At 29.4% G+C, this 15346-nt stretch overlaps 1 protein-coding gene across 2 annotated transcripts; it reads left to right on the top strand.

The window, feature by feature from the left end:
* On the top strand, positions 1 to 15071 carry LOC111030723 (beta-1,3-galactosyltransferase 5-like). Of its 2 annotated transcripts, none has more exons than XM_022310383.1 (3): positions 1 to 529; positions 12378 to 12443; positions 13635 to 15071. In XM_022310383.1, exon 3 carries the CDS (start codon positions 13661 to 13663, stop codon positions 14693 to 14695), a length of 1035 nt encoding a protein of 344 aa, XP_022166075.1. In that variant the 5' UTR covers positions 1 to 529; positions 12378 to 12443; positions 13635 to 13660; the 3' UTR covers positions 14696 to 15071. The 2 variants fall into 2 exon arrangements, with proteins under 2 accessions (XP_022166075.1, XP_022166074.1); XM_022310382.1 differs by lacking the exon at positions 1 to 529 and adding an exon at positions 6496 to 7156.
* Positions 15072 to 15346: the final 275 nt, after the last annotated feature.

The raw sequence follows: 15346 nt of genomic DNA, 5'->3' as shown, positions 1-15346 counted from the left end.
CATTTGACGGTTCGTTGATATTGTATGCCTGACGCCTGAAACTTATTATTACTTGCGAGGTATTTGGTTTTAGTGCATACTACGTCTGCAATAATTGCAGTCGCCAGTCGCCACTCACCACTAGTCACCAGTCGACATTGGACAGTTGGTCGACCGTGTGCCGCGGGCCGTGTGTGTGTATATCTGATATCACTTTACGGAACACTGAGTACGTTAATAATCATCATCGTTTGAGAGCGAACCCGTTTTGCGTATTATACATAATATTTTATACGCAGGCGTAGGTCGGACGCATTTTGTTTCGTTTGAATTTATTTCAGTGAACGCGTACGACCAGTAAACAACGTTTTACCTATAAATAAGATTCCAGTTTTTAAGTTAATGTTTACACCGTTTCCGTTTACGCAGTGAATCTGTGATTTTAATGTAGCTCTACCCGCATACTACTATCGTTTAGTTCCTGCTATCGACTCTACCGATCGAAGTTAAAATGTGTTTAATATTTTATTGAAGTTTAATGTTGTATTTAGTAAGTAATTTTTCAAAAACATATTTTTTGTTTAGTAATAAAATCAGACATTTATTCTTTAATGTACATTTCACTATGCACTTAACAGACTACAACACCATTGCTTATTAGTTATTACCTACTTGTTAGATATTATGCATAAATAATGATATCTGATGTAATATAATATGAACGTTGTACGGGGGTAATTATTAATTATATAGGAAATCGAAAAAATAATTTTATCTTAGGTTATTTTTTTCAGTTAATTGACTTTTTTTAGTTAATTTTATTTGTTTCGTACCCAGGTACTATTAATTATGATATTCGGAATTGTCGATAAAGAACAAGATGTGTAACCTTATGACTTATTATAACAAACTATTACATGGCCGGTTTTGAATATTTCAGTCTCAAATATTCAAACGTAATCACACTTTTACCACTTGTGGAATAAGTGTACATAATACTATTATTATTTTCAATTATTGCCTATTGGCCATCGACGCCGGAAAAGTGTGGACCGATGGTTGTCGTTTCGCATGTACTTAATTTGATTGAATTTTGAAATCATAGAGTTATAACAATTTACATCACTTACAACGTATACATCTAGAATTTATAGATTGTAGATATACTACAGAGTGCAGAGTACAGACTATAACCATGAGTATATTGTTTTTTTTTTGTTTCATTCTCTGGTTTGAGTAAAAAACTTGCCTGCCGTGGGACCATCGGTATTAATACATATCATATTATATCCATATGTTTATTATGGTGGCACACTGTTTCGTCTTTATATTGGTGTATACATGGTCTTGGAGCCAAGTTTTTTTTTATGACCCTCATTTCGTATCCTATTATTCCTTTATTTATTTTTTCATTTATTATTGTAACGCACACATGGGCTGTTCGTTCCTAAGAAATGCTCGATATAATTGAACAAAGTTGTAGATAGGTATATATTCTATAGGGAGTGTCCCCTGTAGTCTCTACAACCACATTATAGTGTGGTGATGTGTGCAGTATACACATTATACGCATGTGTGCGACGAAAACGCGTTTAACGACTTTTTATAGTTTTATTCTGACGAGTGGCGAATTCGTGTCTATGCGAATGTAGGCAACTTTTATAATAGTATGACTCAATTTTGAAGTATTTCTAGGTAACTATGGTGTTATGTCTATAATGCGCAGACTGAGTTGGCTATTTGGCATCATAACCAGTGGCTCAATTATTTTGCAGTTAAAAATGTATACAATTTTTAATATTCATACCAACCATACCTAAGAATTTAAAATGTAATACCTACAATATTCCTCATAAATAGGGAACGGATTTTATTGTAAATACATATTTTTATTGGAATAAGATATTTTAAATCTGATAAAAAATTAGTACGATTTAGATCATTCTTATTGAATACACATTGTTTTTACACAATTTAGATTTTTAGTTTTTTTTATATACATCAAGTATTTGTTTCATCAAAAAGCTTGGACATTCAATACAATGTTTCTCATACTTAATTATAGCTGTTTAAAAACTTAACATATTTATAAGCATTTGAAGTTGATAATTTGACAAAATCAGGAGAATTTGAAAATTATTTTGTTGTTGAAAATGATGTATCCTATGTATGTTCAATTTTTACAGCTAAGACTTGAACACGAATTAAGATATAATATAATATCCTAGATCATCGCTTGGATACTAAAATGCAACAGTCTGATAAGTGGATTTTTATTATTTTTTTTATGGATATTTAGTTTGAAATTTTGACAAAATTAGATATTTAAACAAAGAATACCAATTTTAGTTAGATTTTTGTCATTCAATAATATTCGTTGGACCTTGAAATTTTAATCTATGTTATTATATATTCTACTAACTATACACGTAATATAACATTTTTTAATTTTCAAAACATTTAAATTATTTTTAAACCTATTTATTATTTGTATCTCGACACTGCTCTACAGTAAGTCGGTATATTGACTCAAAAATTAGTAATAATTCTATATATATTATATCGGTATATTATGATGTACCTACCTAAATATATTCTATTTTAACAATTAACTAATTGCGATGTTTTCGCAAAAATTAATTCTACCGCATTACTATGTTTGTAAAATAAATTACTTTATTACTATGTTAGCAATATAAATATATCTTAAAATATACTTAGTAATGTAGATCGATAGACCTTCGTTCAGAATCGTTTTTCGTATGCAATGATTTGTCGCATTGAATTCAAATTGAATATATATATATTGCAGTATTATAGTATTACATTGACTCACTCAATGGCGAGAGTACACACTATTCTACAGGAAAGTGGTTACTTCCTCGTTTTTATTAATAAATAATATGGTACATTGGTGCTGATTTTCAGGTGTGTGGAGGGAATGTTATGGCTCGCGTCGAAAAAAGTATACATGTATATAATATATATATGTATACTATATGTCTACGTAAAATTTAGTATGTGATATAAAAGATCGGTTCCAGTCAGAATTTTATAATTAAATACAAAATTCGGAATTTCGGATGTGGTTTTTATTCGGTCAGTTTTTGTTTATCCGTTCGAATTTTGGTACTGCAATACAATCTTGCTTGCCCGTTTAAAAATCAGGCAGATCATTCATATTAAAATTTAAAGGAACAATAAACGAGTGTAGTACTATTAGTATTCTATTAGTACCTACTTAGTATGCAAAAACAGTATGAATCATAACTAGCCACTAGGCGTCTAGGCAGATACCTACCTAAGCAAAAAATAATATATTATGTTACACTACTAGATATGCCATAGTAACGGTTATAATATGGTTAAACACTCAAAACAATAACAATAGGTACGAGTAATTATTATCGAAAAATGTCAACGTTTTAAATGATACATTTTTATTTCTTCATTGTACAACCTATTGGGGAGTTTTTTTTTTAAATTTGCATTTTGAGTATCACTGCGTTTGAGTCGCGCATTATTTATATTCGCTAAACGGCCACGCGACGTCATTCACCAATTTAAACTACACTGCATGTAAATAAGCAATAAAACAACGGTGATTTCGAATATTTTATTCGGTTTTGATTACTTACTATAGTAATACCTATGGGAAATATTTATTTAGATATGACCACTGTACACAGCTGTACATTTTTTCACCTCCTGTTTACTGTAATATTACGATAATCATATTAGTCATTATGGCATTGCTTATTGGTTATTAATAAATTTTGTTTAAACAATTCTAAAAATAACGATAACGGTCTTTGATGCCGTGCAGCTAAATGTTAGGTGCTGTTTATGTTAAAGAAAGTAAAATATGGTTTCAAAAATAGAAACTTTAGAATTCGTGTTTGGCAACCATGTTCACAAAAAAGTTACCTATATCTCAAAGATTACAGGTAGATACAAGTATACAACTATCTGAATTCGTGACCATGGCCAACACGGCATGTACAAAATAATTCCTAGTTCCTAGAATATTTTTTACATGAATATTGAATAATATTATACTATTTGTTTTAATTTTTATCTATAGGTAAATTAATCTTATCGGTCAAAAAATTTAACACGAGGTTCCGCATAAGTTGTTCTTACTGGGATTAAAAGAAAACCGACTAAATCCTTATTACATTTTTATAAGCGTTTGAACTCGGAATTTGTCACATTTTGTAAAATATGTCAAAATATACCTATCCAATGACGTAGTATACTAGACTTTAAATATGGGAAAACCAAAGGAACAACTGATAATTGTGTACTAATATACCAAATACTATTAACCTAACCTAACCTTAATACAGTAATACACTAACACTTCTTATATAGAAATAAATTAACATAGGTAATTCATAGGCGTGCGCAGACTTGCACAAGAGATGCAGCATAGGTACAGAATAAAGCAGTCAAATTAAATTTTAAAATTATTAATTGTGTTATTTACGGGTAGATTGTAGTACTGATACAGTGGCTATAATAATATAATTCGTAATTTTAACTAATAGGTGCCTATTTGTTGTCAACTAGCTATAATTTCTAAAAACTAAAAAGTAAAGAAAAACATTTTAAAAATTGATTCAGATCCATTTTATCGTGAATCTTCTGCTGCACCCGTCCTCACGCCTATATGTTAAGCTCATACTATATACTAAATAATAATTATTACTCAGAATAATGCGTCACTTGTGTGACTGTAGTGTGTAGGTATACTGAAATTCCAAAATTATAATTATCGGTAAAAAATTGTCGGTGTTTCGGTTTGATGTTTGAGTACTAATGTTTTCTCCGTTGTTTACTATTATCAATATTTAGTTTGGAATATAAATTCCCAGAGACCTAAACAAATAAAATAATATTACGAAGTGTTTGTTCTTAAAAAGCACACAATATTGTGTTTTAAAAAAATAACCTTTGTCTGTTTATATTTTCATAATATGCTTGTACAAGAATCATGATGGGTTATTGGACTAAGATGTAATGGATTGAAATCTGTAGTACCTACTTATATCTACACTTTTTAGTGGACCTCAAATTGCGTTTTAGAAAAGAGTGGAGGGTTCTTGAAGGATACCTATACATAATTATCAACGATATTTATTATTTATATTTTATTTTGATCATTACACAATTACATAAATTAGTATTGTAATACTATTCCTATAGCCACTATTATACAAATACAATCGTTTTATAATCACAGCTATAAATTAGTAAAAATGTTTACTCATAACAAGTTGAAAACGCTCTAAAAATTTTAAAAAAATCCTCCAAAAAGTAAAATTTGTTCGAAAATGCAAACTAAAGGTGGGTAATTACTGTTCTGCCTTCTGCTGTATATAGTAGGTGTCGAGTGGGTCACTGCAATAATGGATGAGTTACGTGATATATCATTATGTATTCGAAAAACAATTTTGAGCGGAGACAACCAGTCAGCCTATATTACTCACAACTAACTACCATAAGTATATTTTATCATGTTAGTCATAGAATATATTTTATGTTATATTTATATTGCCATTAGTAATTTATATTTTATTTTACTATAAGTATTATGGCATAGGTAAGTTGATCTAAATTTTACCAAAATTATTGCATGTTTTAATGCATTATAATATTAATGTTTCATGTAATTGTCAAGTTATAATAGCTTATACTAAGAAACTCTAAAAAAAATGTATAATAATATTTAATTTTTTAGTTCCAGCAATAAAAACTTATGATTTAATGAGTTAAGAGAGTAACTGAGAGTTAATGAGTAGATTAAATAGTTGTTTACTCTACATTTATAACGTGAACATTTCTCAAGCATTTTTAAAAAAATGTATTTGAAAATTGAATTGTTTTATCTCGTGCCTAATTTTGAGTTCATATGTAATAATAAAAGAATACATTTTCATATATGATGTATTTGATCAAATGAATATTTAAGTCTCTAATTTTTTTTCTTACCTATTGATCTAAAGTCCGGCAACTATGGGCGAGAAAAGCATGAATAAATTGGTAGTAATTGTGGGAAAAATTGATGGAAAGTATTAAATTTAGTTTTGTTCTGTGGTATTAGGAATCTATCATAGATCATTTTGGTAAGGGCGGGAAAATTTTCCACCACAAAGGCCCCGAGTGGTGGCAACACTGATTCCTGTCGGACGGGAAGTAGTTTCGACCGCCGGTTGGCGATAGTGACGCGCGCAATTTGAACTCGTGCCTTGACCGCGCTGCTGAACGACCGCCGTAAAAACGCGTACACACGAATGCGTCCCACCGACACCACACCGTACCAGTACCACGACCACTTCCGTACCGGTACACACGACGACACCGGTTACCGAACACAGTCTCGCGGCACCCACCACCCCGCCGACGACAAACTGCAAACCCACCACCCCGCCGACGACAAACTGCAAACCATCCCCTCCACAGACTGCGCACCGAGCCGTCGGTACTACCCCTCCCCGCCCCGCATCGTGATATTCCGTGACGGGTTATCGTTATGCACGGGCGGCGTTGGGAGTTTATTTTTTCCATATTCGTTTCCTAACAATTATTGTTATTATCGCCTTCGCTCATCCGTTGCCGTTATCGAAATATGAACCGGAATCAATGCTGTCGGGTAAAAATAGTCTGGTTCGAAAAAACGGCCGTTCTCGTCATCGGTTAATCCAGCGGGAAATGTCTCGATATTATCCCGTCGAACGTCATCGTTATCATCTCGGCAATCGTCGTATTCATCGCATCGCCGATCGTTTGATCTGCGGCCGTTTAGCATTGCCGCCGACCGCCGCTAAATATTATATTACCGCGCGCCGACGACGTCCGTTACCACCACCACCGACGCCACCGCCGACACCATCGTCGTCGTCGCCACTGACGCGGCCGTAGACCGTAGTCACTGCTCACTAGTCGTAGACCGTGTCGCGACGTCGGTGCAGAGCTGTCCGTTCGCTCACCCGCAGTAGTGTGTTCCGTTGCGTGGCGGGAGAAGGGCTTGTGGGTACGTGCACATCGCGCGACATCAGGGCCGGTTGACGACAAGACGTGCTGAAAAATAAATTAACCGACTCGCCGCGCACAGATCATCACCATCGTCGCCGTGTCCAATATCACCATGACCACCACCACTAGTTTTCGGACGGTAAGTAGTGCTGCGGGCGACGTGGTGACATACGCAGGTCGACGCCACGTCGGACTTGACTATTTCGGTCGCCACCCCCTACCCCCTCCGTAGTGTAGTCGTTGTTGCGCTGATTATTTTGGGTATTTTTTGACAAAAAAGTTGTTTTCGATAATTATTGTCAAGTCTTTAAGGCCGCAGACGAGTAGGTATATACCACCGAAGGACATGACGATTCCGGAAGTCCTCGGTCGCGCGTCTCGCGAATCCTCCCGAGTAGAAATCTCGCAGAACTGCAAAAACTTGTCATTGCTGCCCAAACCGGAAGTCAGAAGACATCGGCTGTTAGTTGTTACTTGTTGGCAATGTCGCTACTTCACTCGATAAATTTTATTTAAACGATCTTGAGCATTTTCGTTTATTTTCATTTAAACGCATCTGTCCTATGGTAATTTATTCGTTTAAACCTAAAATCTAGTCCCAATTCTTTAGTTCTGGAAATACGATGTTCGGTTTGCTGACAAGCAACAATGTAGAATTCCTGATTTATTGTTGCTAACCTTCACCGTGAAACACTCAGCAAAGTTGGATAATTTGTAGTTAATTTTAACTTTTTGGCATCTGGCTTGTAGTTGTTCAGCACACCATAGAGTAACCCAATTTAACTGATAAAAGTGTTCCTTTTCACTTAGAAAGTTAATTTTTTTTCGCGAGATTAGTGTAGATGATAATAGACCCATCATACACTACATAAGTACATATGTATTCCCTAATTTTATAATGCCAATCATATTATTATTGTTGATGAAACTTATATTTTTATTAAAAACAATATTGATTATTATTATTTATTCTATAGAATATAGATTTGTCAACTAAATGTTATCATGTTTTGTTATTGTTTTCTTTGTGGCTTATCATAAACAACTAATCTTTTGACTTTGGAACATGATTGACAATTAATATCTAAGTGTAGGTTCAGGCACAATATTCATTATAATATGATATGTTTTTTCTTAAATACAATTTTATTATTTTAGTAAGAAAAATTCGAGGAAAAATTAGAACATATTTATATTATACCTTAAAATCATTATATACAATATATGTGCATATTATTCATTTGATATCTAGGTGTATTTTTAAGTGCCTAATTTTTTATTTTTTATCATTTTAAAAATCTAAGACTACCTACTAAGCTACCCAAATTTTATTCAAATACAATTTTATTCTAAAGACCATACCAATTCTTTAATCAAATGACTATCCTCTGTATCTTTTCCTCATAATATATCCCAGAGACCTATAGTGTTAAGCAAAGGGTAAACAAAAATTTGTTGTGTAACCTCCTTCTCATTTTCTTATTAAAATGTTGTGTAAATTGTAAATAAATTGTACCTAATAAAATTTAAATTAAAAAAGAAAATGTATGGTATTCTACAATAGGTACCTACCTACTTGAAACTTGTATTAAAAAAAATTACTTCTGTATCTATATCATTTTTTTTTATTGTTAGGTATTTAATTTGGTTACCATGAGAAGTGTTCAAAAGGCATCCCCTCCTATTACCAGCGGCAGATAGTTCCTTTTTTTGGTATAGTGAAAATGTTTAAAATTCTATGTACAAAATTTGTATAAATTTGATATCACCTGTAAAGCTATTCACATCTAAGACTAGGATTTATAAACGATAAAACAATTGTAAAATATGCATTATGCTTTGTATAAAACATTTTTTTTGAGATTTCTTTTTATTTCTACCTATCTATTAGGTATTTAATATTTTTAACATCAAAATCAGAAACTACTTATATTTTATATAGAATTATTATTTATTAATAGTACCTAGTTATTATTACAATGAATATTGCTATAATGATATCTTCTTTCAAATCTTGAAACTCGAATGGCCCGTGATTGGAACAATGAATGGATTTCTATTGATTAAAATTTGTAGTACTAGTGAAAAACAAAAGTAATGTGTAGGTAATCCTATCCGGGGTTTGATCAAGATAAGATTAGATAATACATTTATTACAGTATAAATAGCCCAAGCCCAATAACAAACAACAAGATTCCATAAATTGTCTAATAATCTGCTTAAAAAAAAATTATCAATAATATCCAGTAGGTAAGTAGGCAGTTGAAAATTAAAATAAATTAATATTTTTTTTTTGCATAATGTACAAAATATTTCAAGGAAATTAAGTAGAGTACCTAATACAATTTGTACTTGATTATTTTGTGTTTTTTTGTCTCAACTAATAGTACAATCATTGTAGATAAATTAAAGTGTATCTAAGCTCTATATTTATTTGTTAAAGCATTCTTAGTGTTGCCTATGTTTATTTGTACATACGTTTTACAAATGCTTTGTGCAAATACAGTCAAACTAATAATTTTTTCTTTTAGGCTAGAATTAATGTTTTATTCTATTTTTACAATTTTTATTCATATAATAATTTAATTGTTCTTGCATATTATGTTTGTTAAAAATAATGTGAGTAAAGCATATTTTTACGTTCATTGATTAGTTTTGCATATTTTTCTAATATTTTTTTGAGCATATTATATTTCACTTCTTTTAGAATAAAAATATGGACTTTTCTGGTAATAATTGGGAGCCAGGAGGTAACTACTTAATTATTGAAATTTAATTATTGATAAACATTAAATTTACAGTTTTATTTATTTATTAGATATTTAGATCTTTGAGGCCAGAATGTGTAATGTTGTTATCATTTATTAATGATACCTGCCTACAATTGCAGCCAAACTTAATAAATAAAAATAAAATGCTGTGTAGTACCTAGGCACAGTAGTATATACAGTTAATAAAATGGTTACCTACCTTCTTAAAACTAATAGTGTTATTTATTTTATTAATATATATTACAATGTTGTTTTATGCAATGGACAATTTTAGAATAATGAATCATATATTTTTATGTTATATTTGATGTTTAAATGTTTAATTTTAATTTGTCAGTATTTTATACCTAGAACATTTTAATATAATATTTAAGGTACCTAAATTAATTGTTTTAGTCAGATACCGTACTGTGTGCTCGTATTTTAAGTTCTCACAAATTAATTAAAATATTATATTTTATAAATATCTACCTACTTATATTATATTTTATAGTGTGTTTGTTGGTATAAAATATAAATTATAAATTCTCATATCCTTGTATTTTGTCCTTGAAACAAAATAATCATGGGTATAGCTGCTTAGAAAACTAAGTCATCAATATTGCAAGGGACTTTATGGCGACATCATATAGACATTATTTCAACCCTATTCTTTAGTGCATAAATTATTGTGGTTAAGTATAAATAATGATAATACCTACCTTCTTCAATCGATTTTAAAATGTCAGTTTTTGAATTGTAAATTGACTATTGCCTTATTTTAAAAACTATGTTGACAGGTATGGCAATATATTAAGTGTAATGGCTATATTAATAATAACTGTAGAACATTAATAGCTTTAAAGAATTTAATAATTCTATTAAGTGTGTAGTGCATAGAAATGTCTTTCTTTAAGTCTTTCATAATACAAAACAAAGTTTGTTTTTGAATTCTCTCTACAAATTTTATGTTGCTGTACTTCGGTAAAATATTTTGGTTCTAAGTAAGTTTCAACATATCTCTACCGTAATATTTATTAGTGACTTTCATTTTAGACAATTATGAGATCAAACACATTAGAGTAGATTCAATTAGATTACATTACCGTATTTACATTGGTAATGTTTATTGGTTGAATTATCCATTTATGCCTTTTAAATGTTCATTTAAATTGTCTAAATTTGCTTACATCAATTTACATATTGTATACTAAGATACATAGAACACGTGCTCTCGTGATATTAAGATAATATTATTCGTGTTATATCTTGGTTATAAATAATTTTATTCACGTTGATTTCTAGGACATACCTTTTGTCTATTGCTAATTAAATTCTGTTGGAGGAGGTGATACTCCCTCTACTTATATTATGGCCATCAATAATTTATATCCATGTCTATTTAATTAGAATTCTATAACATAGTTGATTTATCATAAAACTGTTTATTGTCATCAGGGTCATGCAATGATATTTTTTAATTGGTTAACGTGTGTCACAATGATATTTTTAACTGACGAATGCCTTTGAATAAGTTATTTTATAAATTATGTTTAATTTAAGTACCAAGTAGGTAATTTAGATGATTTTAATGTGTTATACAGTAATACCTAAGATTTGTGAATAAATTAAATTACCTACCTAATATTAATTTTGTTTGAAATTAATTGATATGAGAATGAGGTATTATAAACTAGATTTCTTTCTTCGTTTATTTATTTAACACATTACAGTGTTAAGATTGTAATATTTACAAAAATATTAAATACACTAACTAGGTAGTACTGCAGTTTACCAAAATACAGAGAATGTGTACAATGAATAAACTCAATATTTAATTTAAAAAATTTTATCTTTTAACCTTGTGATAAATTACTACTAACAGTAGTATGATTAAATTATTAAACTACTTATTACAGAGATCAATGAATAGCATATTTATATATCCACCGGTATGCAAATATAAAAATTAACCATTTATAGATACTAAATTCAATTTGAAATACCAATGGGAAAATATTTTAAGCAATTAAAAAAAAACTTTATAAAATCTATGGTAAGAGCATCTATAGAGTTAATACCTATCTAAATTAATTTTAAAAAAATGCATTTATGCTATATAGGTATTTATTATTTGCATGGAATATGCATTAGCTCATTGAACCAGAACATTATATTATTAAAAAAAAAGTATTAAAAAGTAGTCTGGCCATGTTAAAAGTATCAGTTGTTATGAATTAAATTAAGTAGGCTTAAAGAAGTTAGTTGGTGAAAGTAATTTAAAACTAGATATGGAACAGTAGTCATTCTGAAAATTATTCAATGACACTAACCATGACATAAATCATGCTCATGTACCATCACAAAACAGTACAAAAAATAATGATATAATCAGTATTAAATGGCATTGTTTATATTATTTTAATACTGGTTTCATATTCCTCAAAGAAAATACATTCCTGAAATGATTTTATTTTGATCTATTACCTAATAATTTAACCTTTTATTGTTTTTTGAAGAATAATATGTATAAAATATAGTGATATATTATTTACCAACAATCTTTCTCCATGCCTTTTTTTCTAAATTTTAATTTCTGCTTTTTTTTAGGTCCTAGATCAATAATACTTCTAATATAAATTCCTGAAGACTATTGAAGAATTAAAACTGAGTGATGTAAGTATAATAATTTGTTGCGGTACTAATGTAAAGTTAGTTGTTATGTCCTACCTAGTATTGAATTTCTTCGTGATTAAAAAAAATGAATAAATACCATTTTAGATTCTAGAAAACAAAGGAAATGCAATAGTTTTTTTTTTTCGATCACTGAAAATGTTTTGAATTTTAACTATGAGTGTGGTTTCTGGTAGCAAATACTAATTACTAGATCTAGTTGTTACTTTAGGTGAGTCTATAGTAGAAAAAAAATTTGAATTTTAACAAAACTGATTTAGTTTTTTTAATGACATTTTCAACAATAATTTTCAAAATATTTTGATTCTTTTTGTGCTATTTTAGTAAATATGCATGAACATTTATTACATGTTCCTTATAAGTTGATTACATTATGTAAAAATATCGAAACATTTGCTAGAATTTTTTTTGGAATGTTTAAAGTTGAAATATTTTACAAAATTTATCAAAATAATGAAAATTAACAAATTATTTTGTAGATAAAGTTTATAAAAAAAAATTTAAAAATTTAATACTAGATTTATATCTAATTTTTATAGCTATTAATGTTATTTTGATGTACTTATTTCAACAAATATTATTCGTCAGGACTTGAAATGTTTACTTGTTTTATTATATTTTACTATAGGTATATTATGATATTTTTAAAACATTATATTCATTTTAAGCCATTGCCTATTTATATCTCAAATATTAACCATTATAATAGTTAAATAAACCTACCATATTACTCATAACAAAATAAATATATAATAAAATGTATTTAGTAATATAGCCTATTGGCTAACAGTCCGTTTTCCACTCAGATTAAATTTTTATTTGTTGTGATGAGTTCAAATTTAATACATACACTACAGTGACCTCTTTGCAGCCACTAACTATACACCAGAACAAGTTCCCCAGTTTTTTAAAATTAATCATTGATTTTTATTTAAGGCATATTTTATGTATTTTTCCTAAATCAAATTTTTGGAGCATAAAGTGGTAGTATCAGCCCATTTAAATTAATGTTGCTTTTAACTTACTATAAATGATAATGTTTAACTATTAATTATTTTTATGCACATTACTTTGATTTTCTTTTCATTTGTTGTAAATGCTAAAATATTTTAATTGTGACTTAATTTTTACCTTAAATATTAATCATGTTGATTTTAAAATTTTATGTTTCAGAACAGTCAACAGTTTGAAGAAATGCCATGATAGGACGATTGTATTCTTTAATTTTATCGCTTGGCAGCCTTACATTAATCACATTTTGTTTGTGGTCAGTATGGAGCAAGATAGCCAATGTCGACGAGTCACATGTAGGCCATGTCGAATATCGTATACTTACAATAGAAAATGTTACTTCAAAACCATTCGAGTTACATTCTTTGGCCGAAACAGATCTTCACTCTTTGATCGATTTGCCATCTTTCAATTTCAATATAAACCAAAAGGTATGCAACAACAGCACTAAATTGATAATGGCTTTAGTTCATACTGCGCCTGGACATTATGCCAAACGTCAGGCTATAAGAGACACATGGGCAAAGATGATACCAACATTATTTTTTATGGGTCTCCCAGATTCAAACATAACTCAAAACAATGTTGTCTTAGAAAATCAATTGTACAGTGATATTGTCCAAGGCGACTTTATAGATTGTTACCGTAATTTAACTTATAAACATGTGATGGTACTGAAATGGACTTTGTACTATTGTCCTTGTGCCAGGTATTTGCTCAAAACTGATGATGATACTTTAGTTAATGCACCATATTTATTGGAAATACTCAATCATAGATTATCACCTTTAGGAGCTCGAAACTTGCTTATGTGCCAACTTATGTGGTCAAGTATGGTGAAACGTTCTTATCGATCTAAATGGAGAGTTTCATATTCAGAATATCCAAATCGTTGGTATCCAATTTATTGTAGAGGCTGGGCGATTGTGTATTCACCAGATGTTATTTATAAACTCTATACGGAAGCACAAGTGTCTCCATATTTTTGGATTGACGATGTTCACATAACTGGTACAATAGCTGATAAACAAAATATAACTCAAACAGATTTAGGAGATTTAGCAGTGGATGAATCCGATGTGCTGAACGATAAAAATATTAGTCGCAAGTTTTTATTTTGTTTACTAACTGAAGCAGATCAGTCAATGAGAAAATTTTGGAATACTCTATTACAACCAGATGATGCAGTTGTTTCATCTTCAACCAATCTTGGCTTGACGTAAATGTTGGTAATAAGTAATGACTAAACAAATATGAGTAATACATAATAATTTTTTAGAAGATTGAACAATGAATTGTGATAAAGTAGCCTGTAAACAAGTTATTTGTTATTATTTTATTTTTATTTTAGGAAGTTATATATGTAGGTATTTTTAAATAAGGCTGATATTAAAATTGAGAGTTATAAAACAATGTGTATGTATAAATTATAATATTATTTTATTTTAGATACTTAGGTACCTAATTATATAGTGTGAACTGTAAAGCGCTACAAACTATCTTTAAGGGGTGTTTAATATAAAAAGTTTCAAGTGATATATTTATAGACATGACGTATACTAATTACAATATACTTAGTATAATTTTCATTTATAATGATATACTAATTAATTACATACATATTAACTAACCATATAATTTGTAAAATGTACATATATAATTACTAATGTATTGTTATATCTTATTTAATTTTAATTATTAATATCCCTTGTTAAAACCATTTGTACCTATTAAATAATAAAAAAAAAATAGTATTGACAATATACAGATTCTGTTTACTTATAGCTTAAAAATAAGAAATTTAATTTGATTAAATATATTGATATTAATATTTGTGGAAAAAGTGCAAATAAAATATACATCATGAAATCATT

Source organism: Myzus persicae, unplaced genomic scaffold (assembly GCF_001856785.1).
Source record: "Myzus persicae strain clone G006 unplaced genomic scaffold, MPER_G0061.0, whole genome shotgun sequence".
Classification (NCBI taxonomy): domain Eukaryota; kingdom Metazoa; phylum Arthropoda; class Insecta; order Hemiptera; family Aphididae; genus Myzus; species Myzus persicae.
The sequence above is the reverse complement of the archived record's forward strand: the minus strand, read 5'-3'. Positions and strand labels throughout refer to the sequence as shown.